General features: G+C 40.9%; 1 protein-coding gene across 3 annotated transcripts in view; it reads left to right on the forward strand.

Moving 5' to 3' along the window:
- Positions 1-635: 635 nt before the first annotated feature.
- Positions 636-23800, forward strand: part of mib2 (MIB E3 ubiquitin protein ligase 2) — a 52516-nt gene continuing 29351 nt past the window's right edge. Inside the window, exons 1-3 of one of the 3 annotated variants that reach the window (XM_080031092.1) lie at positions 636-773; positions 15978-16379; positions 17446-17617. In XM_080031092.1, coding sequence (XP_079887218.1) covers positions 16157-16379; positions 17446-17617 — 395 coding nt within the window. In that variant the 5' untranslated portion in view covers positions 636-773; positions 15978-16156. Of the gene's footprint in view, positions 774-9614; positions 9897-15977; positions 16380-17445; positions 17618-23800 lie in introns of those variants that run through there. The other 2 variants (XM_080031090.1, XM_080031091.1) reach the window with 2 other exon arrangements.

Here is a 23800-nt window from a genome sequence, read left to right on the forward strand (position 1 = left end):
GTTTCAACCATAGGTTGGTTTCAACCGAACTAAACACAGCATGTGTGAATACACCTTTAATTACTAGTGAAGATTTGGGGAATTGTGACATGTTTAGGACAATTTTTGAATTGGTAGCCTACTTCCCATTGGTCCTTATTTTCTTATTCCATTTCAGTAAATGTTTTATTAGTTATTATTAGTAACTATTATTTAGTTCAGATTTTTGTTTCGCACATTGCAAGATTAACATGTACCCAACTATGCTCCTATAGAATTATTCAAGGTTTATTATCCTCATAGATCAGTACTTTTGATACATGATTTAATTTTTTACATCAAATTAAACTGTATGTTTATTAAAAACTGTTTTGACTCAATTGTTAGTGTGCATTTAGGACTAGGCCTATGTATTCTACTAAGGCTAAGCAATCAACAGGGATGGGTAGATTTTTTTGTCAATATTTTTACGAATAATGTATTTTTAATATTCTAATTTCGTGTTTGTGCTGCATTGAAACACAAAAAACAAATGCTCTGTACAAACAAACAAACCGCAGAAATAAGCATGTTTACCTCATGAATTCAGGATTGTTGTGCTTATTACGAGGAGCACGTGAAGGCAGCATTAGTAGTGACGCAATGCATGGGCGTGTTGTCATGGCTGTCTGCTGCAAAATCCTTCAATATAGTAATGCCTTATTTGTCCAAAAACAAGCCATGTCAGCGGTGATGGCGGACGGCGACATGGAATTATATTTGTCCTCCAAGTAAACATTCTTGACCGAGGTCCGGTAAGTAGCTACACCGTGATATAAGTCGTTTTTTATAGCAACAAAACGGTGGCGAAACATGACAGAGTTAGCTGGCGTCAATGGTAGACAAGCTAGCTAGCACCGCTCGCGCACTATCCACCACCCACCGACCTCCTGTCTTATTATAGAGCCACGCTCGACTCTGTCACATTTTAGATACATTCATGTTACCCTTACATTCTTTTTATGTTGCGCCATAATGCGGACTAATAATATATTTGCACAGCAGCGCTTCAGTTCTGTAAAAAAAAAAAAAAAAACGTCAATGTGTGGGTCAAATATGGTCCTGAATCAAAAACAGCGCTATGTTATGGTGGCCGAAATGAAGAAGCTCGAGCGTTATTTGTCAAATTAGGAAACTGACATTTTGGCTATAACAATAAAAATTATTGGGGTTATAGCCTACATCTGCCGTTATAACGAATGAGAGTGTCGTCTAGTAGGCTATTGTAAGCGTCTGTGCTTTTTGCATGGTCTTTCAAACTAAGCAAAGTGATGCATTTAGTCAAATTTAGGGGGACGTTTGGTGGTGACATTGTCTCCACATACAGTAGCGTCTGGGCACATACAGTAGCGTCTGGGCTCTCACTTCACTAGCGTCGAAGCTAGCTTCGGCTAGTGGGATGTCATGGTTATTTGACTGTACCTGCTGTCATTCTGTAGGCTGCTGTATTTTGTTGGATGGGTGGAACAGACTCAGTGGTCGTCACCTGACTTGAGCTGAAAAAAAAGACGAAATAATGACATTTTGAGAGTGCAATTCCTCACTGTTGAATTAGTGCTAGTAGTTGTTCCCTGAATTAAATGTACTGTTAACTATAGACTGTATCGGGTAAGGCGCTGAACTGCCATGTGCCAGAACTGTGACATTATGCTAACCCTAAGTTCCCACCTGTCATCTCTCTAGCCATTTGCTGGTGATGAAGCAGGGCCAAGCGGCAGCTGTCACACAACTGGACATAGTCAGAATTGCTCCCAGGAACAGCCACACCTACTTTTGGAGCAAAGTTTCAGTCATGTGCTGTTTCTTTGTCTCGTTGCGTCTTCTTGACTCCACAACATCTATGTCACAATAATCAATCTTGAAATGCTCACTTGCCACAGAAATGGCTTGTTATTAAGAGAAACAGAGGCGATCAGTTGATTGCAATTGAACAGAAATGGGGAAAATTTTGTGTCGAAATTCTCAAGGTAAGATTCTTAAATTCTTTTGTTTTTTTTTTGGGGGGGGGGAGTTTTTTCTACTCTTATACAAAGGATCCCGTGTTTGTATGAAAAAGCACCGGTTTTAAATGGGATCATTTTGTGCCTTTAAATTTCCCAGTAGAATGTATTTCCTCTTGGGGTGGAAAAGCCTCTAGAATTGTTTATAGGTCATTGGCCTGAAACACTTAAGCAACAAATTGAGATGTTTTAGAATCAGTCCAGATTTAAGCCAGCTGATATCAATTCAATCAACAGAAAAATTCCCCTGTATCCATAATACCTCTTCTGGATTTTTTCGTTTTTTTTTCGTTTTTTTTTTTTTTCAACAATTTGTTTTGCAAGAAGCTAGTACTGCAATATAATGTCATCAAATAATTTTATATTTGGATATAAAAGTTAGTAATATTGTAGTAGTAGTAGTAGTATTGCTCATTTAGGAGGATATTACATCACTAAGTGTCATAGCGCATCCATTACTTCACCTCCGAGCGCGTAAATCTTCAAGAAAATATGCAGATACTGTCAAAATCGGTTCCAGGGAGTATATAGGGATTATTAACGTTTTTTTTTTATGTTGTTTTTGATGGTGTGTTTTTCTGGAACGAATATTCGCTCGGAAAAACCAACGGATATTCGAAGCCTGAAAAATGGCATTCGGGCCAGCCCTAACAGTGATGTAAACCTTTTTTTTAGAATGATCTGTTTTTCTGCTTAAATGTGATTAGGACTTTTAACTACGTGTTTCAAGGACACAAAGAGAACAAATATTTGTTTTTAACTGGTCCGCCCACACAAGACTCTTCCCATAGTCTTCAGGTTCATCCACATAGCAAACTTTAGACAGGCTGCAGGGTTCTTCATGGAGAGTGTAGCGGCATTCTTCGTGCTATGCTGCCATACACACATTGTTATTTAAATTATTAGTGTTTACCATCATGATATATGAGATATATGAACTCACAAACAATACGCTAGGTTGCAGTGGCCTTGACCTTTGACCTCCAAAATGTAATCAGTTAATCTCTAACAGGGTTTCCCCTAGAATTTTCTTTAGGCCCAGTGGTAAGAGCTGTAAAGAGTATGCGCGCCGCGTGCATATCAAATTTCTAGAAGAAATTGACCAAAACGAACCCCATTTGTGATGAGCCTCTTTTGACAGCCAGTTAAAAATGAGGCCATAGGGTTGTGCTTTCACATTCAGTACGTTTGTACATGTGGTGTTTTTTTGTTTTTTTTTAAGATATTTTTTTGGCATTTTCAAGCTTTATTTGACAGGACAGAGTTGAAATGGGGAGACAGAGAGAGGGGGGATGACCTGCGCTCTATCCACTACGCCATCGGAGCGCCCCATAGATGTGGTGTTTCTCACAGGATTTTTAGATCCTGCTGGGTGAGAATGGACCTTCTAGGGGGGTCTGGGGGCATCCCCCTGCAGAAGAAACCTTATCCCTTTAAAGTTAAATGCATCAATCTGGTGCACTTTGAGAGGCTAAATCTGATTAATTCTGTGCTCTGTAAACAACTGTCATATGTCCTGCTTATAACTATTTTCTGTAATAATTTGGAGAAACAAGCCATGTAAACTATTGAAGAAAAACATGTGGATTTCAATTAAAAACAATAAACACTAAGATCTAATATAGACAGGTCCTGTCTAGTACTCATTTCTGGAATAATCTGAATCACCTGACCTTGAAGCTAGCCTATTTAAACATTTTCTTTATTTATTTTTATGCAAATAGCCTTGTTGAAAATAAATAAATTAACATAGGCTACACATCATAATTAGCCTATCAACAGGTGTGCTACATAAGGCAAATACCCTATTCCAACCATTATATTTCATCTAGCCTATATCTCAATTTAAAACATAAAAATAAAGTAGCATTGAAAATACAAAAAAATAAAGCTTGTAGGCCTACAAAAGCCTGCTGTTTTCAAGATAACTTAACAGTTAAAACAATAAATAAATCAATATGTCCCTTGAAAATAAATGAATGCTTTTCTGAGAATGTCAAAGGCAGTAGCGGTGTGGCACTTCTGTAAACTTACTGAAACGTGTACATGTTGTTTTTTTCGATACAGATTGGTTGTGTTGCCAAGGCGACGTAGCGATTTTAACTTTCTAAGTTTTGCGCAGCACTTTTTCCTGTTCAATATCCCTGTTACTGAGTACTTAATATCTCCATAGAGCAGGCACTGGTTTTTATTTTTGCCACTAGTTCAACGTTTGCTTGCTAGTCATTCTTCTGCTCATTGGCTTCCGTGTTTAACAAGTGCGCATCGCGCCGCGCGCAGACACACACGCAGACACACAGATCAGCTGATGGGATGATCAAACGAGAGGTTGTGAAGACAGGCGCACACAAGGGTTAGACCGACGCTCGCAAATGATTATTACGGAATAAATGAAAAATTGATTTAAATTTTATTTTTAATTTTTTAAGTCAGGCTACTGTTGGCCTGGCGGGGGGTCCCATTGGTCTGGCGGCCATTTGACCTCCAAAATGCAATCAGTTGATCCACCTTAAATCAGACAACATTTGTGCAGACTTTGAAGAAAATCCCTCAAAGCGTTCCTGAGATATTGCGCTCACTCAAGATTGGCCCGTACAGATAGACGGAAAACATAATGCGTACGGCTCTAGGCTATCGCTGTTGCGGAAGCACTCAAAATTCTAAAAGGTTCACAACTTTAGTAGAATTTATGCTGTGACAGTAGTTTTAATGAAAATCGCCTCCTTCAAGCTTTGCTTAATGGCCCTTTGTCACCAGTTGAAGCAGGGAAAGTGCAAGTTGTTTACTGTTTCCCTAGCAGGATCTTCCCAGCTGGACTGAGGATTTAGACTAACAGCCTTGTGGCCACACGCCAGTCCTGTAATAGTTACAAAGATGACAGTCCCAGTGTATCCTGCTGTCCTTAGAAAGTCATCCAGTTTGGAAGAGGGTTTGAGCCAGTCAGTATTCCTGCAGTTTAAGCAGCAGTTAAAGATCATGTTGTTCTTCCTCCATAGGTTTATTATTCTGTTTCCTCAAATGCTATGAACGGTTGGAAAGACAAAGTAAGGGATATAGATCTTTATATCTCGAGGGTGACCCGTTCACTATACATTATCCCGCTTATTACTCGGCTACTAACTAAATGAATGAATGAATTGAAACAAAACGTTATAAGTTTGGATTTATTGATTTAGAAACACTTTTATTGCCTTTGGTACAAAGAAAAGTCTAACTATGTAATTCTGTGGCCAATCTTACTCACGTCCTCTTGATTGGAGACTTTTCAGACATTATCCATGACTCTGAAGCTCCCTGCTCTCCAGACACATTCAAAGTCATGTTGAAAAAGTATTCCATTGTTTTTTTTGAAGGAGTAGCATGTAGATGTCTGTCAGCTGATTGATATGGAAGCAAGCTATTGATCCATTTGAACAATGTCTGTAGGTCCTCCATATAATGGTGAATTATCCTTAACAGCAGGCAGGCAATACTGAGAAATATTTGACTTGGATTGTGCAGTTCTTAACATGTTTGTTGTTCCCTATAGCCCTTTTGTAGTATACTACAGGTTCCATACGATGTTTAATTACCTGCCAGAATGATTGATGATTGGTTTACCAGACACACCTCACAGATATCCTTTTTGTTGGTTCCATGTTGTAACAAGCCTGATTTCAACAGTCCCCTCAGTCAGGCGTGTGTGTGTGTGTGTGTGTGTGTGTGTGTGTGTGTGTGTGTGTGTGTGTGTGTGTGTGTGTGTGTGTGTGTGTGTGTGTGTGTGTGTGTGTGTGTGTGTGTGTGTGTGTGTGTGTGTGTGTGTGTGTGTGTGTGTGTGTGTGTGTGTGTGTGTGTGTGTGTGTGTGTGTGTGTGTGTGTGTGTGTGTGTTGGAAGAGGAGCAGTATGGTTGAATGGTTCCTTTTAGTCTATGACATGGAGAGCATATGGTTTGGAAATTCTCAAGGTAAGACTCCTAAATATTTTGTAACTTCATTTTAAGCCTGTTTATCAGCCTCTTCCTAAGCATCCCAATTCATTCACTGGCTCTCTCCACATCCTGGTAATACCACCTGTACATTCATGTGTGTGTGCCAGCGTAGACGGCAGGCCGATCTGGCTGTTTTCTTGGAAGCATATTGTTGTTGTCTACCACAGCTGTGGTCACATTAAAGAGTATTGTTCAAGCTTAGGAAAGAAATCGGAAACACACACACAAGCCTTGCATTCCAAAATCTCATATTCTTTCTTTTTACTGGTCTACTACAGCTGAACATAAAAAGTATATTTGCATGCAGTAGGCATATACTTGGGACATACGTTTACCTATTTATTCAGTCATAACATCACACCTTGAACTTGCCTTTTGCTTATACCTTCGTGGGCCACTTGAATATCTTGATAACATATAACTTGATCAGCCAATAACATGGCAGCAACTCAATGCATTTAGGCATGTAGACCTGGACAGGACAACTTGTTAATTGAAGTTCAGAGTATTTCAGAAACTGCTGATCTACTGGGATTTTCACTCTAAACCATCTCTAGGGTTTACAGAGAATGGTCCAAAAAAGAAAAAATATTTAGTGAGCATCAGTTGTGTGGACGTCAACAAAAGCCTTGTTGACGTCAGAGGTCAGACGAGAATGGACAGACTGTTTTGTTCATTACAACCAAAGTATGTAGAATACCATCTCTGAACGCATAACACGACCAACCTTTAAGCAGATGGGCTACAGCAACAGAAGACCCCACCGGGTGCCACTCCTGTCAGCTAAGAACAGGAAACCGGGGCTACAATTCGCACAGGATCACCAAAATTGGACAATAGAAGATTGGAAAAATCTTGCCTGGTCTGATGATTCTCGCTTTCAGTTGCGACATTCAGATGGTAGGGTCAGCATTTGGTGTAAACAACATGAAAGCATGGATCCATCCTGCCTTGTATCAACGGTTCAGGCTGCCGGTGGTGGTGTAATGGTGTGGGGGATATTTTCTTGGTACACTTTGGGCCCCTTAGGGGGCATGAGGGTATTTTAAAGCATGTATCTTAAGCACATGTATTGGGAGGACATCCTAAGGTGATTGGAACATTGCAACACTCTCTTTTGGATGGTAATGGCACCATCAACCCAGTTTGTGAGTGAAAATGGGGTCTCTTGTCATGGCAGGTGCCCATTCATCAAAATCTCATCCAACCAAAAAAAAAGACCCCCACCCCCACCAACACCTAGACCCTCCCCCCTGAAATGCATCGCCCCTCCCCCTCTCCGCCGGTGCTGTCTGCTTATTGGCAGCACACAGTGTGAATAGGAGAGGGGCTGCTGTACATCCTTATGTAGAGCTCCATGTTGCGTATGTGTTCTCTTACATATTATCAGTAAACAGTGTGTCGGCTTCATGCGCGTGTTCTACTCCGGTGATGGAATATATAGCGTCATCGGAGGAGGAGCTCACTGGCCTGTTGTTATTTTATGCGGGGGAGAGCAAAGGAACGCCAACCTGAATTCAGCACTCGTCACACGGCCATCGTCCTCCCTCTCCTCTCCTCTCCTCTCCTCCACACTGGTAATCCTAACGCTGCCACAACGCACCAAGGACTCAATGCTGACTGTAAGCTCCAGCAGCAGCCCCATACAGCTACTGTATCAGTACTACCGGCCTGGCTGCTCTCTTTCTTCTTCTCCTCCGCCCCCTCTATCCCCTCCTCCTCCTCCAGTTCATTGAGGGAGCGCATCAGCACAGGACTTCAGTCCTGAGGAAGCTTTCTTTTTCTTTTTATGTTTCTGGACGCCGCCGGGATAGGCCCACAAGAACCTTGTTTTTTCTTCACCATCTGAGGAAGGAACTTGGAGCTGCCCTCCTGATTTTTACAGTTTGTGTCAAAAGGTCTTTATTCACCCTACTGCAACCTCTATACGGACAGGTAAACTAGCTAATCAGGACGCGCTTTATCTATCAACTGATGCAGTTCCAATCTTGTCTATTTGGATAATGCTAGCACATCTTTAGCGTAAGGCATGTTAATGGTGCTGTTCATATTTTAAGGTAGAGCGTTATATGTGGTCAATGGGAAATAATTTGGAGCAAGGTATGCTATACAGTATCACCATCCTCAACTCTGTCTCTTTCTGTTTTGTTCAGACCAATTTCACTGTTTACTTCTCAGTAAGGTCAAATGATGATGGTCAAAAGACACCAATGCATACAGCAGTTGTGCATCCATTCCATAACCATGCTGCTAGAATAGTGCCACATGTCATCGCAAATCCGTAATAGCAATAGTAGGCGTGCTAAGCAGGCAGCTAGACCGGTGGTTGGCTTGGCTGCTGCTGTCACTGTTTATGTAACGATAAAGGTGGGGGGATACAATGTTTCTCCTGACCTGCACACATTGCAATCACCTTACAATTATTGCTGGGCTTACACTAGAGGACTTTTAAAAGACTTTGAAAAGACCGAAGACTGAAACCCTCTTACATCTAAAGACAATCAACTCACACCTGAAGACAACTAGTCATTAGTTTTCAGTCACAGAGTGAGATTTTGAAAAGACAGGGGTCTCATATTGCAAGACTACAACTAGATTCCTTTTTAGATTAATATTATTTCCGCAAACGCGATTGTGATTATTTAATTAAAAACAAGTTAATTCAATATTCCGAGCGGGGGACTTCCTTTAGTTATTTGACTAGCTTTATTTGTTGATCTCATCCCCCAATAACTTTAACTCCTAACCCTGTATTTGACGGTAGAGTGTTCAGGTTGCGTGGGCTGTCAGCCTGGTTCTCCACCGAGGCTTCTATGAAAAAGTATCCGAAATAAGTGCCTCACCAGGTGGACACAGGTCGTGACTAATGCCAGTCCTCCTGTGTTGTGCTTGGTGCATGCGAGAGTGTGACAGTGTTTACGTCATTTCGCTTGAGCCAACCCCCTAAGACTAGCGATAATATCAAACATGTTTGATAATGTCGGAACGTCAAGACGGGAAGAAGACTGGCTGAAATCGGGTCAGAAGACCACCATACACCAAACGACTGAGATTACGTGCGCGCGCCACAACTCCAGCACGACTTCTGTGATTTCAGTCCGGCATTGGAAGATTGTCTGCGACTGTCAAATCGCGTGAAAAGTCGTGTAGTGTAAGCCCAGCATTAGTTGTCAAAGTTTAGTTAGAGTTTGATTCTAATCACAGAATGTTTAGTACCCAGGTTAGACATATTTTAGTCCATTAACAGTAGCTATTACAAGATCAGGTTCTTGGTACTGAATTATGTCATAGGCAGTGGATATGGTGCTGTGGGGAATCAGTAGTAGTGGTAGTAGCAGCAGTAGAGTTTAATCAAATGGTCTCGGTGTAAGATTTATCTAATGAGGATGATTGTGTCACTGAGAACAATTCAGTGGGTCCACTTTGCTTACAAACGCTTTGTTGTCAAGGGTACAGTATGTTATCAATTCTGATGATTATATCACATACAATACCCCATTGTTGTACGAATTAGCTGTATAGAGTCAACTTGTAAGATCAACACTACTCTTTTTTTTCTTTTCTTTGCGTAACTCAGTATGTTTTTTTGTTCTTTTTTTCCAGATAAGGCATGAGGCTCGACGAGTCCTTGAGCAACATCTGTCAGGCAAAAAAAAAAGAACCACATGTTCCCAAAACACAGAGCAAAGTTCACAGCCATCCAAATAGTGAGAATGTGCTGAAAAGGGCTCACTCCCCTGTTGGTAGGGTGACTTGCTTCTCAGGATCTCAGGATCTCTGACTAGCACTCAGGAGTTCAGCCCATCATGTTAGTTGACCTGGGATAGTAGCAGACACAGTGCAAGGGCAGCACACTGGAATCATACAGCTGCTGCCGACATGTTCAAAAGTGGGCTGAAGATCATGGGGAGTGAGTATGAGAACCAACCACATTATCTTTATATGATGATCTCAAACGTGCAGTAAGCCTTCTATGGGAACACGCTTTGCTGCAGTAGAAAAATGTTGTTGAAAAAAGCCTCCAGGGATGAAGTTTGCTGATAGGAACAATTCTCCCTGTATCAAGTTGCTCTTTAAAATATGTTGGTGCAGCCATTAAGCTTTGTACGTACGGTTCGGACAGAGCTGACAAGACGAGAATTATTTCAAGTTTTCACTATAGTAAATCAAGGATTTGTTTCAAAAGATGTATGATTAATTATATGTGGTCACTAGGGAACTATTTTCCACACTTCATAGTACAAACAACAACGCTAGTTAAAGTAAGATTTGAAGAAAAAGAAGGAAGTCAGGCCAAATAGTCTTTTTTTAGGCCTGTCGCCCACTCTTTATAAATCTTTACAAATGTGTTATTTATTAATTTTCCTGAAAGTCTGCCGGCCACCAGATGTTTCTGACAAGAACCAGTTCCAGCTGGTGTGTCCTCATTTCATTGCATATTGAGGCCGATGGGTATAAAGTGATAGAGCTTGTGTGTAGATTGCACTTTGCTAAGCATTTAGGTCCAGTGGCAGAAACTCTTCTTATTAAACATAATAGTGAACATATAAGCTAGTCAGACCACGTGTCACAGGACAGCCCAATAGGCCTCTGCTGCTCCACACAGCAGCGTGTATGTGTCGGAAATTGGTCTGAAAATAATAATTATCCTGACTTTTTACCATTTCGAAGCCGCTCAGTGATTCTCATCATGTGTGTGGCTTTAGGTTTGCCTGTATGTTGGGTCAATAATTCTATGCTATTATCTGCTCACTGAAACCATTGTTGAGCAGGACATTTCTGAAACATTTAGTTTAATTCCTTCATACCAAGCAGCTGGTCCCAGAGAAGACCAAAAGCAGAGTTTTGTGGTGGACTGTGTTTTTCTCAGTCCTGTTCCCACAGATCCACCGTCCCACTTCCTCTAGCCTCCGTGGAGGTTCACATCACGTGGGATCCCAGTCCCATTGCAACACTTGATTTGACAGTATCCAGTCTAGCAGCTCTACAAATAGCCTTTTGCCTCAGTGGGCTTCACAGTCAGCACACACAGTATGACACCCCCTATCATCCTGAGACCCCCCCTTTTAGCATTACATTTTACATAGTGTGCCCCTAGGTCATTGTTAAGAGGAAACAGGCTGAGGTCCATTACCAATAAGAAAGATCGCTTTGGTGCAAAATAAAGTATGCGATGTGGTTCACATTGGAAAACAGTTAAAGATTGGGCCATATGATCTCACACTATGCTTCCTGAGCACTATAAACTCACTCCATATTTAATCAAAATATTGACCTTAGTTTTTTCCCCACTTAAATAATGACATACCACAGGACAGAAAAATACAGAAGGCAAGACACAATACACAATGCACATTTATTATGTTCAAGTATGAACATAAATTGTTTCTGTCTAAATCCTTTTAAGAAATCAATCTAAGTTCAAGTTTGTTTTTCTAATTTGTTATTATTATTATTATTAAATTGTTGTATTTAATCATTTAGAGAAAAAAAACACACACGCAAGAAGCACATACACAAAACAGCAACAACAGCATTATATGTCTTATATCATACCTTGCTCTGTCAATATTGGCCATTGAAAAACCCCATAGTTTTTGAATGATTTCCACCTATTTATTTGTTTAGAAGAACATAGTGATATCTCGACTCCATCATCAATTGCATAATATATTAATGTTTAAAACTACCATGTGTAGAAGTTAAAAAAGATTACAAGTTGAACCTTATAGCAGTATAATACAGCTTCTCTGTGGAAATGACTCGATATCCCTAGGCTATTTTTCCAGTGTGTATTTGTTTACGATGGCGTGTTTATCCCTGTTGTGGCCAAAAGCCTGTCTGGTTGTTTGTGAGAAGGAAGTTGACGTTGCCTTTCCCAGATTGGCCCTCAGCAGTGTGTATGACTGAAGCCAGCCCATCTGTTATTTCAGGCAGAGAGCCCTACTCCTTGTCTTCCATCATAGTCTAAATCTAAATGATGATTTATCAAATCCGTTATCTCAACCAGCTGACCTTTTATACATTGTTATTTACATATTTATTTGGACAATGATGGCGTAATTAGTAGATTATATTTGGGTTGAAACTCTTTGAAGACCAAATGTGGACTACCCTTTTCTTGGTAGGCTGCATCAAGTTTGCTCCACAAAAACTGTTGACTATTTTACAAAGTGACATAATTGGTAACTGTCATAATCATCTTATTTTTCCTGGTTGTGGCGGATGTTAGCTTCACGAGCTCCTGTTAGTGAACTAAGTAAACAATCGGAACACATTTCATCATCAAGTCCATTGACAAGTTCCTGGAATTTGGCCTGCTGGCTGCTGCCGATAACTTTACACACAAGATATGGAAATGCATAAGTAAACATTGAGGGTACATACAAAAAATGGAAGTTGGAGGGCAGCCTGGCCAGACCATGAGTGTGTCTTCCTTCGGTCTAGAACTCATGGGTGGTTTTCACTGGGCACTTTACCATGACAACAGTCTCCAGTAAAATCCAAAATGAACAGCTTTGAACATAAAAATTATCATATAATGTGACATTTTTTAGAAGATGAGGGTATTTTTGAACTGTCTATTTGTCCTTTTTCTGGAAGGTTCATTTTTCTGAGTGGTGTTATTGAGAGACAGCAACCCTAGATGTTGAATACGAGCTTGTTTATTTGAGGTAGGATCATCCCCCAGGTCCCCAGTGTTGCTACTCTACTTGTCAGAACCAGTCCTGGGGCCTCATTCATAACGGTGTGTAGAAACCATCCTAAAACATTGCGTCCGCTCAAAGCCAAAAAAAATCTGATTTATAAAACTGTGCAGCGCACACCTGCACGCAATCTCCCCTTTATAATTACCCACCTGCGGTGAATTGTGCGCAGTCGATCTCCACCCCATGTCCTCCCACTTCACCTCCCAGTTTACCTCCCAGTTTCATCCCACAATCTACCATAAATGGCGAATGCTAAATAGCTCCTCAATATGGTGCTCTTAATAAGCACGGAATTTTGACTGACAACAGGAAAAAAGGGAGGCAACCGGCCGCAAAGAAAGCGACTGGGAAGGAAGAAAGCCTGTGAGGTGCATTTGCAGTGTGGGTGGGGGCGGCAGAGTGGGAGGTGATGGGTTTGTGTGGGTAGTAGAAAACAGTTTGAAATGTTGTTGTGGTTGGATGTCTGAAGAACAGTTCATTGATGCTCAAGTCTAGTGCAGTGACGGCTTTACTAGAAATCTATGCTAACCAAGGTTTACTTTGAATGACAGTTTATTGCGATTGTTTCCACAGTTGTTAGTACATCGACTTGGCATTTGCTTAATCTATCCCCACTCATAAAGCCCAGGAGCTGTGTGAAAAGCCTTCCACTGCTTGTGTGACAGCTCCTCCGTTTGCCCGCTGAAATGTAAGATGATTGGCTGGGATATTATTTCAGTGCACAGAAGAGGCTAAGCTGTCATTTTGTGCCGAATAATGGGAGTATAAGCAGCCCTGCTTTCCCTTGCTTTGATCCCCCTACATCCCATATGTTTTCATGCCCAAGCAGATGGCTTTAATACCAAAATGACATTGTAATCTCCATAAGCGTGCAAGTGTAATCTCAGCCGCTTTACAGGCATCTGTCCGCCCTATTATGGATATTTCATTTATCTACCCTCTGTGACTGAACACATGCGGTTGAAAACTACCAGATAAATGGAAGGGGTTTGGCCGGCTTTAAAACAGAGTTGACATGTTAAAAGTTTCCTGCCTCAACCAGGTCATTTAAAAGACGTTTGCTGTTACGAGGAACTTTCAGTTTGCGTTCATACTAGCGGCCCCCTTTGGACAAAAGCAGTAGTGTTTTTTACAACCCCAGCTTTTGTTCCTGGATTAACGTATACCCGGCCATAGACATTAAGAAAAACAATATAAAAATAGCATTCTTTGCACTGATGGTCTCGTTTGCTGCTACGTGTAATTTATGATCATCAGAGGAAAAGGGAGACCGTCCGTGTCAGAAATATTTAAAAGTGTCTCTACGCTGCCCTTCCATCTTAGATTTATGGTGGTTGTGAACAGGGAAATAAAGGATTAACGACACCATCTGCTAAGGAATGTGGCCAGACGTATAGAGTGTTTTGACAAGCGTGGCACTTAATTTCAGGGTAAGCTCTGTTGTGTGATTTCAGACCATCTCTGCAATGTTACAGTGTACAATATTGGTCTCCATGTTAGAGGAAGGCTGTGACTGACACATGTGACATACATCAGATCTCTTTGCATTACTTTCTTCTTCCCTTAAAGCTATAGTGCGTAACTTCTATCGCCCTCATGAGGAATTCTGAGTAATTACAACAACACTGTTGGCTCATCTACATTAGATACGCCATTGGTGATTGTGCATGGATTGTAATCCTTCTGCTGTACGTCCAGGTTTATCTTTGCAGTAGAATCAACAACTGAAACATTTTCTGGGCGCTCTTTGGGATTTTTCTGAGCTTCTGCGCCAGTGTCGGGGGCGTGCGACACCAGTTTGTGAACGCTGCCATACTGAGAAATACAGAGAGAGTTTTGTGGAGCTGATAGGCTTAATCAACTTTTTCAGAACTTAATTTGGCAATGGCTTGAATGTAACCGACATTCATTGATATGAATAGAATTACGCACTACAGCTTTAAACACAGTCGTAAGAGATGTACACAGGCATTCTGTGCGCTGCTATTTAAAAGCTTTGGTCATATTGTAGCCAGTGTAAATGCAAAACTGTTTTCACCAGCTTTTTGTTTTCCTTTTTGCTGCAACCTCACAAACATGTTTTTGTTGTATGATTAGACCCAGAGATAGCACCGCAGCCTCGGCAAAGAATGCTCTCAATCGCTTTTCCATCTTGTTGGTGGTCGTATTGGTGGAGACGGAGCACCGCAGCATTGAGTATTATTGGAAAGGGTATATCCTGATGTGACACATGGGATTAATGAGATGTGATTGGCTGTTGTTTGCTGATGGTTATGCTCCTAAAGCACAAGTTCCGTAATGCTGAGTCAAGCTGCAACATAAACGCTGCTCCCTTCCTGTATTAGTTCTTGTTTCCTGAGCCCAGCGGAGTTCATTCTAAAACACTGGAGTCATCATTCAACGGTGTGAATTGTGTGAGGTTTTGTTTCTGACTGCTATAGATACATTATCACTGGAAGGCAATATGTCTCCTTGAGAATATTTAAGGATTTCAGTTTTTCATTATTGTGATTTATAATGAGATTCAGGCCATACAAATGGATACCAGACATGTGTAAGGTGTTACATGAACACTTTTTACCTTTTCAAATTGCATTGCTGTTGGTGGTGTAAAAGCAACTACTTTAAATGTTTGCGTCTCCATTAGGAGCCTAAGTTCAAGCTTTTCAGACTGAAGTAGAAATGGGTTTCCTTTTTTCAAGGGTCTAGGATACTCATCTTGAATGACAGCTGTGTGTGTGTGTGTGTGTGTGTGTGTGTGTGTGTGTGTGTGTGTGTGTGTGTGTGTGTGTGTGTGTGTGTGTGTGTGTGTGTGTGTGTGTGTGTGTGTGTGTGTGTGTGTGTGTGTGTGTGTGTGTGTGTGTGTGTGTGTGTGTGTGTGTGTGTGTGTGTGTGTGTGTGTGTTCGTGTGTTCATGTGTGTGTGTTCGTGTGCGTGTGTGTGATCAGTCAGGGCTTGATTAGCGCAGCAGGACATGACTGCAACGCCCTGCTGCGCTAATCAAGAAGTGTGCCATGATGCTCAGCAAGGCCTCCGGTGAATGATCCACCAGCAAAGAAAAACCTCTGCTATGAAATGAAAGAGACCTAAGGCATGTTGCTTTACAAGTCCCTCAGCAGCCATTGACAGACATTCGATGGCACCGGCGGTAACCATTTGTATACCAAGGCATTCCTAATCCTAACATCATTTTTCAAATTGTTTTTAGTTTGACAAGTACCGAAAAGTATCAACATTTTTGTTATTGTGACAACGCTAACGGGCTCTTGTGTATCCTCCAGTCACCCCTCACCTATTCCCGGAGACGCCCCTGGTGCCGTCGCTGCCTGCCATACCGTCTGTTCGAGCCGGCTCCATCTCCCACAAGCCCCGCAGGCCCAGCAGCAGCAGCAGCAGCAGCAGGGGGGCCACCAGCGCCCCCAGGCCGCGGCCCTGTGGCTCGGCCCCCTGCAGAGGCAGCATGGAGGTGGGCATGCGGGTGGTGCGAGGCCTGGACTGGAAGTGGGGGAACCAGGACGACGGCGAGGGCCACTCGGGCACTGTGGTGGAGATCGGCCGGCAGGGCAGCACCACCACTCCAGACAAGACGGTTGTGGTGCAGTGGGACAGTGGCACGCGCACCAACTACCGCACAGGCTACCAGGGGGCCTACGACCTGCTGCTCTATGATAACGCTCAAGTCGGTAAGCACCCATCATGACTGGTAGTCCTACACTGGAAAAAATGTCTACTCAAAAATAAGTAAAAAAAAAAAAAAAACAAGCATTACTTGTGATTAGTACAAACCTGCCAATGGAAAACGAGAAAATTCACTAGGTAGGTTTCTCAAAATAAGATATATTTCGATATTTAAGCCTTTCAATATGGAAATGTGGTCATTATAGTTGGAGTCTACAGCTCTACGTATATTCAAATTCAGTTCATTTTCAGTATAAATGATTGGCTATAATCACAGGCTTCTCGAAGTGAGCATGATACAGTGACGACTGTCTACCATGGTCATCCATCCAGCTCTACTATAGACCCTAAATGACACACACACACATTAATGCAGGACTCATTAGTATTTTGTTCCATTTGAAAGCGTCAGTTTTCTGCCTCAGAAGCTTGCCCTTCAGTTAATGGAGCGGGTGAAAAGGAGGGAAAGAGATGGAGCGCTGAGGGGTGGGGGTATTTTTGTAACACTGTTTGTGCCTCACTTCTTTCACATCTCATGATGGTTGTCATTGTGCTTTGAATGCTATATGGACTTGCATATGGGATATACACAATAGGAAAGTACTTGCGTCTTGCTAAACATTATAAATTCCTTTTTTAATACAGTTTCGTGAATAAAGACGAAAAGCTATGTCAAGTCTTGTCATGTCTTCCGGTATCAATAACTCAAAAGTGAAAAAAAAATGCAATACACAAACAATGCATCTTTGCTATCGTCATAACAAGACAAGAGCTACAACTGCTTTACTGAAACGAGACATCATCTAAGCTAGACTAATAATATATTGCTCTCCATGTGAGACAAGAGCTCTCAGAGCTTGTCTCGAGGATGTCTCGTTAAGCTAATAATGAGGTTGAAGCAAAGATGCATCGAGGAAAAAAGTGCATGATTTAAAAAAATAAATTTCTCCCCTCATTGTTTTTCTCTCTCCTGTGGCCATTATACTCCTCCTTAGAACAGAGATAGAAACATGGGGCATGTTGAATGAATGAAACCCACTCACTTCTCCTCCAACTGTCTTTCCCCTGCAGGCGTGCGCCACTCCAACATCATCTGCGACAGCTGCAAGAAGCATGGCATCATGGGAATGCGTTGGAAGTGCAAGGTGTGCTTCGACTACGACCTTTGCACCCAGTGTTACATGAACAACAAGCACGACCTGGGCCACGCGTTTGAGCGCTACGAGACGGCACACTCCCAGCCGTGAGTAGCACTCTGACACTTTCTCAGGACAATGGCTCCTCGTTCAAATTCTGATAATGGTGGTGTCCCTTTAAGAAATGTCCATTCAACTACTGTAGCTTGCACTGTTCCGAGTCATCGGAGGTAAGAACAGGATGTCTAGTGCTTTTTCTGTTAAACTTATATGTTGTCTGGTTGTGGTCTTTTCCCAGTTCCCTGGCCTGATATTTTTCAGATAAGGGTTAACTTCCTAAATTAAAAAAAAAAATTGAAACCAGTCCCATAGGATGACATAAGGTTTAGGATTAAGTTTGTATCATATTAATATTAAAGCAGAGCAGTTTCAGTTCAACAGAAGGCTTTGATCACAAGTCAGTTTGTGTACGGGTCGTATACAGTAGCCTGTGTCGACCCCTTGACACCAACATTCGACACTGGTTTTTCACCGAGTCCCTCCCTGCTATATTTTCAAGGGACCTGAAAGGGAATAGCAGAGAAGGTGTCTCGATTCCGCTTGCTGGTTTGTATTTCAGGATATTCATTTTCCATTGTTCTTTGTGGTTATATCAGGTTTGACTTTATCTGTGTCATTCACAGAACAACAAAAGTAAGCTGGTTTCAGCTTTAGTTTATGTAAGTAAATGGTATATAACTGTTTATGAAATGACATCAAATATTCTTTAAAAATTAACGTTATTAACGACATCCAGCAGAATATATATATATATGTGTTACAAGGGCACTTGTAATGGAAAGGTGTTGTTGTTATTGTGTGTGAAGACAGCTTAGGCAAACCACATGTGGCCTTGCTGCAGATGAATGTTTGGTTAGCCGATTGTTCCTTGTATCCAGATGTAGTGGAGTGAGTTCTATCTTCAGAATCCACTCTTCTGCATGGATTCACAGTAAAGCTCTAAAACTGCTTCAGGCACTTTCTGAATGTCAGCTGGATGGCCTGTTTTCATTCTAACAAGGTGATGTATATGACCCAGATTTCTCCCATAATCTTAGTCTGGGCCAGGTCCAACACGGTCCCATTTATGTGCCTGTGCCGGCTATACCATGCATGGTGCAAACAAGGGTGGGAAGAAGACTTGTTACTCTTTAGCTTGGATTTGATTCAATGTTCAAGTTAAAGATAAGATTCAAAAGTGGTTATAATTCAAATGGAGTTTTGAAACCACAATTTTAACCAATCAGGATGAGCAAAAAGGGTGTATTCATTAAAGCCATCATATGTAGGATCTGGACCTTTCTGACTTTGGAAATACCTAGTGGGACAGACACCATGACATATTCACAATTTCAGCACATCCTTACAAAGGGTTAGTTTATGCATCAGGGTAACACATCAATAGTTACATCTCTAGCTCCAGATCCTGACCCGGTCATGCCTTCCTTGATTTTTGGCTTTAGGCGGAACCATATCTCTGGCAGTGAGTCAAAATAGTGCAGTGATCACTTACCGTTCTGATGGCACATTCAGCTCCCACCACAGTTTCTCTTCAGTGCAGAAGTATTGATTTGTCATTGATGCTGAAATGTTGTTTTGCTCAGCACAACAAACCCCTTTGTGTGACCCTCTAAACAGACTTCCTCAGTGGAGACAAGTCATTTAGCAATGTATTCAATTGGCATTTTAATTTTTTTTTAGACATGCTATAAGTAGAAATAATTCAAAGTATTTACAGCATGGTACACAATTTCAGTTTTGGGATACATTCAATTACCGTATATATCAACAAATTGAAAACGACATGACATGATCAGATGTGTTAGATCAGCGTTACTCATAGCGCGGCTCGCGAGCCGCATGCGGCTCGCCAAGCTTCTATGTGCGGCTCGCATGGCAATAAAAAAATACTGTGATATGATCATGCAGTTAATACAGATATTTCATAAAACCATTAAAAACAAGCAGATCTATAACATCAAACCTGTTAAACTAACGTGGCTGCTCTCAAGTCAACAACGGCATTACAAGGTGGAAATACAGACTAGAAAATAATATATTTAAACTTGCTCAGCCGTACGCTGACTGACAGCGGGGTTGCCAGATTTGCGGTTTTCATGCATTACAAGGGAGAATGTGCTCTTGGATAGATTGGGCTGTGGGGGAAAAAACTAACTCACGGTCAATAAAAATATGTTATGCATACCGTCTATCACAGGCATGCTCACGAACATGGAATATATTAAATCATTTGCAAAAAAAATAGATCTCGTTTCATGTCGCTAAATTGGACATTTAAATTGGAGAACACTTAACAACCTGGCAACCACACGCACGGTACCGCAACAATGCTAGCTTGGATGCGATTTCAACATTTCATGCTGGTTACTGGTACATTGATAGATGTCTATTCAGAACCAGTTGGGCACCAGGTGGACAGATGAAAAGCTCCACAAACGAGGAAAATGAAGTGTTTTGGCTAAACTGCATATTGTATGTTCACTTTGATCAGGCAGGGTTCCCAATGTCTCTGAATTATTCCAGAAAAATAATAGGCTGCTAAACAGCTCACATAGGACACAGTTGAATTAGCCTCTTAATTTTCCTCTCATAGTGCACCAGATTGATGAATTTACCTTTTGAAAGGTAAAAAAAAAATATTCCAGGGGGGTATTATATGAACACACCCATTTTGATTGATAATATGTCATTCATAATTTTTTTTTAACAAATATTTGAATAAAAAGTAGGATAATAATTTATTATTCAATAGCTTTGATGTTATGTGACCCAGTGTCTCCAAATTATTCCAGATAATAGTACACAGTCACACAACTCTTAATTTTCCTCCAAAAGTGCACCAGATTGATGCATTCTGGGTTAAAAGGTACCAAATTTTCTTCCGGGGGAGCCCCCGGACCCCCCTAAGGACTGGGTTCCCTCAGTTTCACAAAATACTGTGGGAAACACTGGTTCAAGAATTACATATTAATAAGCAGGCATGCTTATGTATGACTGGATTTATAGCTTTTGATACTTTGCGGCAAAAATGGCTCTCCTGCTGACTTTGTCCTGTCAGTGCGGCTCTCCTGAAAAAAATAGTGAATACCACTGTGTTAGATCATAGTTTAGATTGGTTTAAAAAAAGAATACTGTGTAATATAGAACCTGCCTTTGTGGAACATCTTTCTGGTGTAAATCTGGTGTACTGTATGTAAAGCGTGTAGCAGTGGTGTGTAGCGATGCTTAACCTGGAAAACTACAAATGAATCAAAAGATTCCCTTTTTTGTTAAATGCGTAATTTTAAGTAGAATGTCAATACAGACTCAATCGTACTGTTAGAATTTTCTGTTGTTTACTTGCCTGTAGAAATCGTTTGAAGTTTAAGTGTGAGACATCGGAAGACAAAGTGGAAGCACAAGTGAAATGGGGATCAAATTGCAGCTCCACAGCACGTCCCCTGTGTTTTGGTACACAAAGATCATTTCAGATGATTCACTTAAAAATGTCAGCTGAAACTAATTTAAACCCTGTGAATGTTAAATATAGACAAATAATCGGGACTATCACAAACAGACTTTTACATTTCATCAAGGGGTGAATATAGCCATTCAAAACAACCTCGTCCCTGTAATTAGTTTCGCTAATCTGAATAATATATATATATTTTTTTAAAGATATTTTTTGGCATTTTTATGCTTTATTGACAGTGCAGAAAGACAGAGGTGGAATGGGGCAGAGAGGGGAGTGACATGCAGAGAACGACCACGGGCGGGAATCAAACCCGGGTCTGCTGCTGGGCCCGGCCCGGGGGGGACGCCCTACCAACTGAGCTAATCCGAATAATATTAAGAAAATGGAGCTCTGTTTAAGATGCTTGTCTTCAGCCCTTTTGAATGGATGGAGGTCACTCATAACACAATGCTCCTGTCACCATTATGGCTCTTGGGGAGATTATTTTTAATGGAATCTGCAACATGAATGGCGTATTGATGTCCACGGCTGGCATAGCAGAGTGAGCCGAGTAAATCTTCATGGCTCGCCTGCGCTCCTGAATAGACTATTTATGACTTTTAGACAGTGCTTGGCACATTGCTTTGGTGTTCATTATTTAAGTTCCATTCCATATTTGCTTAGCGACGGCATTGTTGGCAGCAACGTTACACTGACTTTATTGTGATTTCCACTCAGTGTTCCAACCATTCCTTTTATTTCATCAATCCATGTTCTCTTTGCAGTTGTAGGAATTTAAAGCTATAGCGCGTAACCTTTTCATATAAATGAATGTCGGTTACATTCATGCCATCGTCAAATGAGTTGACACAAAGTCAGGGGCGGATCTAGAAAAATATTCATGGGGTGGCAAGAGGGTGGCAACCTGTGTAAGATGTATAAAGTATGCCGATTTAATTAAAGCCATATAAATCCATATTTACTTGGGAAAGCCCCCACATTTAGATATGTTGACTAAATAACATAATACTTAATGTATTGTGGCACAAGTGAAGCCTTACATTTAAACATTAAAGGTGTCAGACAGATTTTAAAGATTATTATTACTGAATGATTACTACATTACCTGCCTCACAACAAACACCTGCACTAATACACCAGCATTGGGCTCAACATCTATGCAAATAGGGCTGCAATAAGTATTTTAGTTAACAGTAAATCTCTGGTATTTGTCTGTGTTAATATGAGATATTCCCATCAGATCTCAATCATCAGTCGAACTGGAGTGCAAATATCAGTTTATTCAAAGATTCCAATTATTTACATACAATACAGATACAATCATTCATATAAATATTGTGTGACATTTTCCTGTGTTTGGTCACAAACAGTGACCTGTTATACACACATAAACATTCAGGTCCAGCAGTTGATCTGGCGAATAACAGAAAGAAAGTGCTACAGTTCAAGGACACTGGGGGAAAAATGACAACTAACTTCTGCTGTTATTTAGCTTATTTTTCAATAAATACTACTGTTTTAGGTTAAACAGAATCTTGTTGCTGTCTAAAACAAAGAGACCAATATTCATGGGATGTTACAGTGTATATGCACAAAATAGTCTCCTATCACAAGGTCACCTCCTGAACTATGAGCCACATAACATATACATAAACAGTGACTTTGGAACTATTTTCTTAGGGGGGGTGCTGTAAATGGGAAGAGGTTCAGTCATGTCCAACACAGAAGTAAGCTTACTGGTTATTATGAGCAATTGATAAGGACAATCAAAGACTTTAATTAAAAATAGTGTGATAAGAATTAGGAAGAATCCTTGTACAAAGGCCTATAGATAAAATTAAACAAAATAATTAATTAATTTCAAGGGTGACGGTTGTGATTAAACCTTGGTTTTGGACACATTTTAATTGGGGGTGTGGGGGTGCCCCCCCAGAAGTTTTTGAACATTCAACACTTCATTTCCTGCATTCTGGTGAATTTGTTTGCATCAATGCAGTAATAATATCATGCATTCTGTATTGCTTTCAAATATTTATTCTCCCGATTGTTGCGATCGGGGTGGGACAATATTACCTGGCTGCATTCACTTGCGGTCGGACATTTGAAACTCGTGTCATGCGTGTCATTCCCCTCTCTGCCCCATTTCACCTCTGTCTCTTCACACTGTCAAATAAAGCATGAAAAATGCCAAAAAAATAATAAAATAAAAAATAAAGATACATATCTGCAGACCATATATAGAGACATTACTATAATTCACAATTAGCTGCTCATCATGTGGACATGAAATGGTCCATTTGTAACATTCAGCCTTTGGCCTTCTCCCTTCATGATTCTATCAAAGACATATTTGATGAGTTGTGGTCATCACCCAGCAGTGTGGCAGAGTGTAGGCTACATCTGGAAGATCAGCACATGAAAGTCTCTTCTTTCCTCATCAGCTCTCTGGAGCATGTGGTGCCAAACACACAGTCCTTCTTTATTGCCAGACCCCCACTGACCCATATTCCAATGACAGCATTATAAAACAGCTAATATACAATGGGGCAGTCATGGGCTGCACTAGATATTTTTCATGGAAAGGCATATTTAGCTCTGGTTCATCATGGGTGGGACTTGTTGTTGTGCCAGCATTGATTACTATAAGGAGACTTGTGTACTGTACACAAGTGTTGTAATTACAAGTGATGTAACTGGATTAGCATGCTCACATTTTCAGGTGTGTGGATTAGCATGCTTAATATTTTCAGCCTCCCAGAGAGACACATATTAAATA

The sequence above is a fragment of the Ammodytes marinus genome, assembly GCF_949987685.1.
Source record: "Ammodytes marinus genome assembly, chromosome: 7".
Classification (NCBI taxonomy): Eukaryota; Metazoa; Chordata; class Actinopteri; order Uranoscopiformes; family Ammodytidae; genus Ammodytes; species Ammodytes marinus.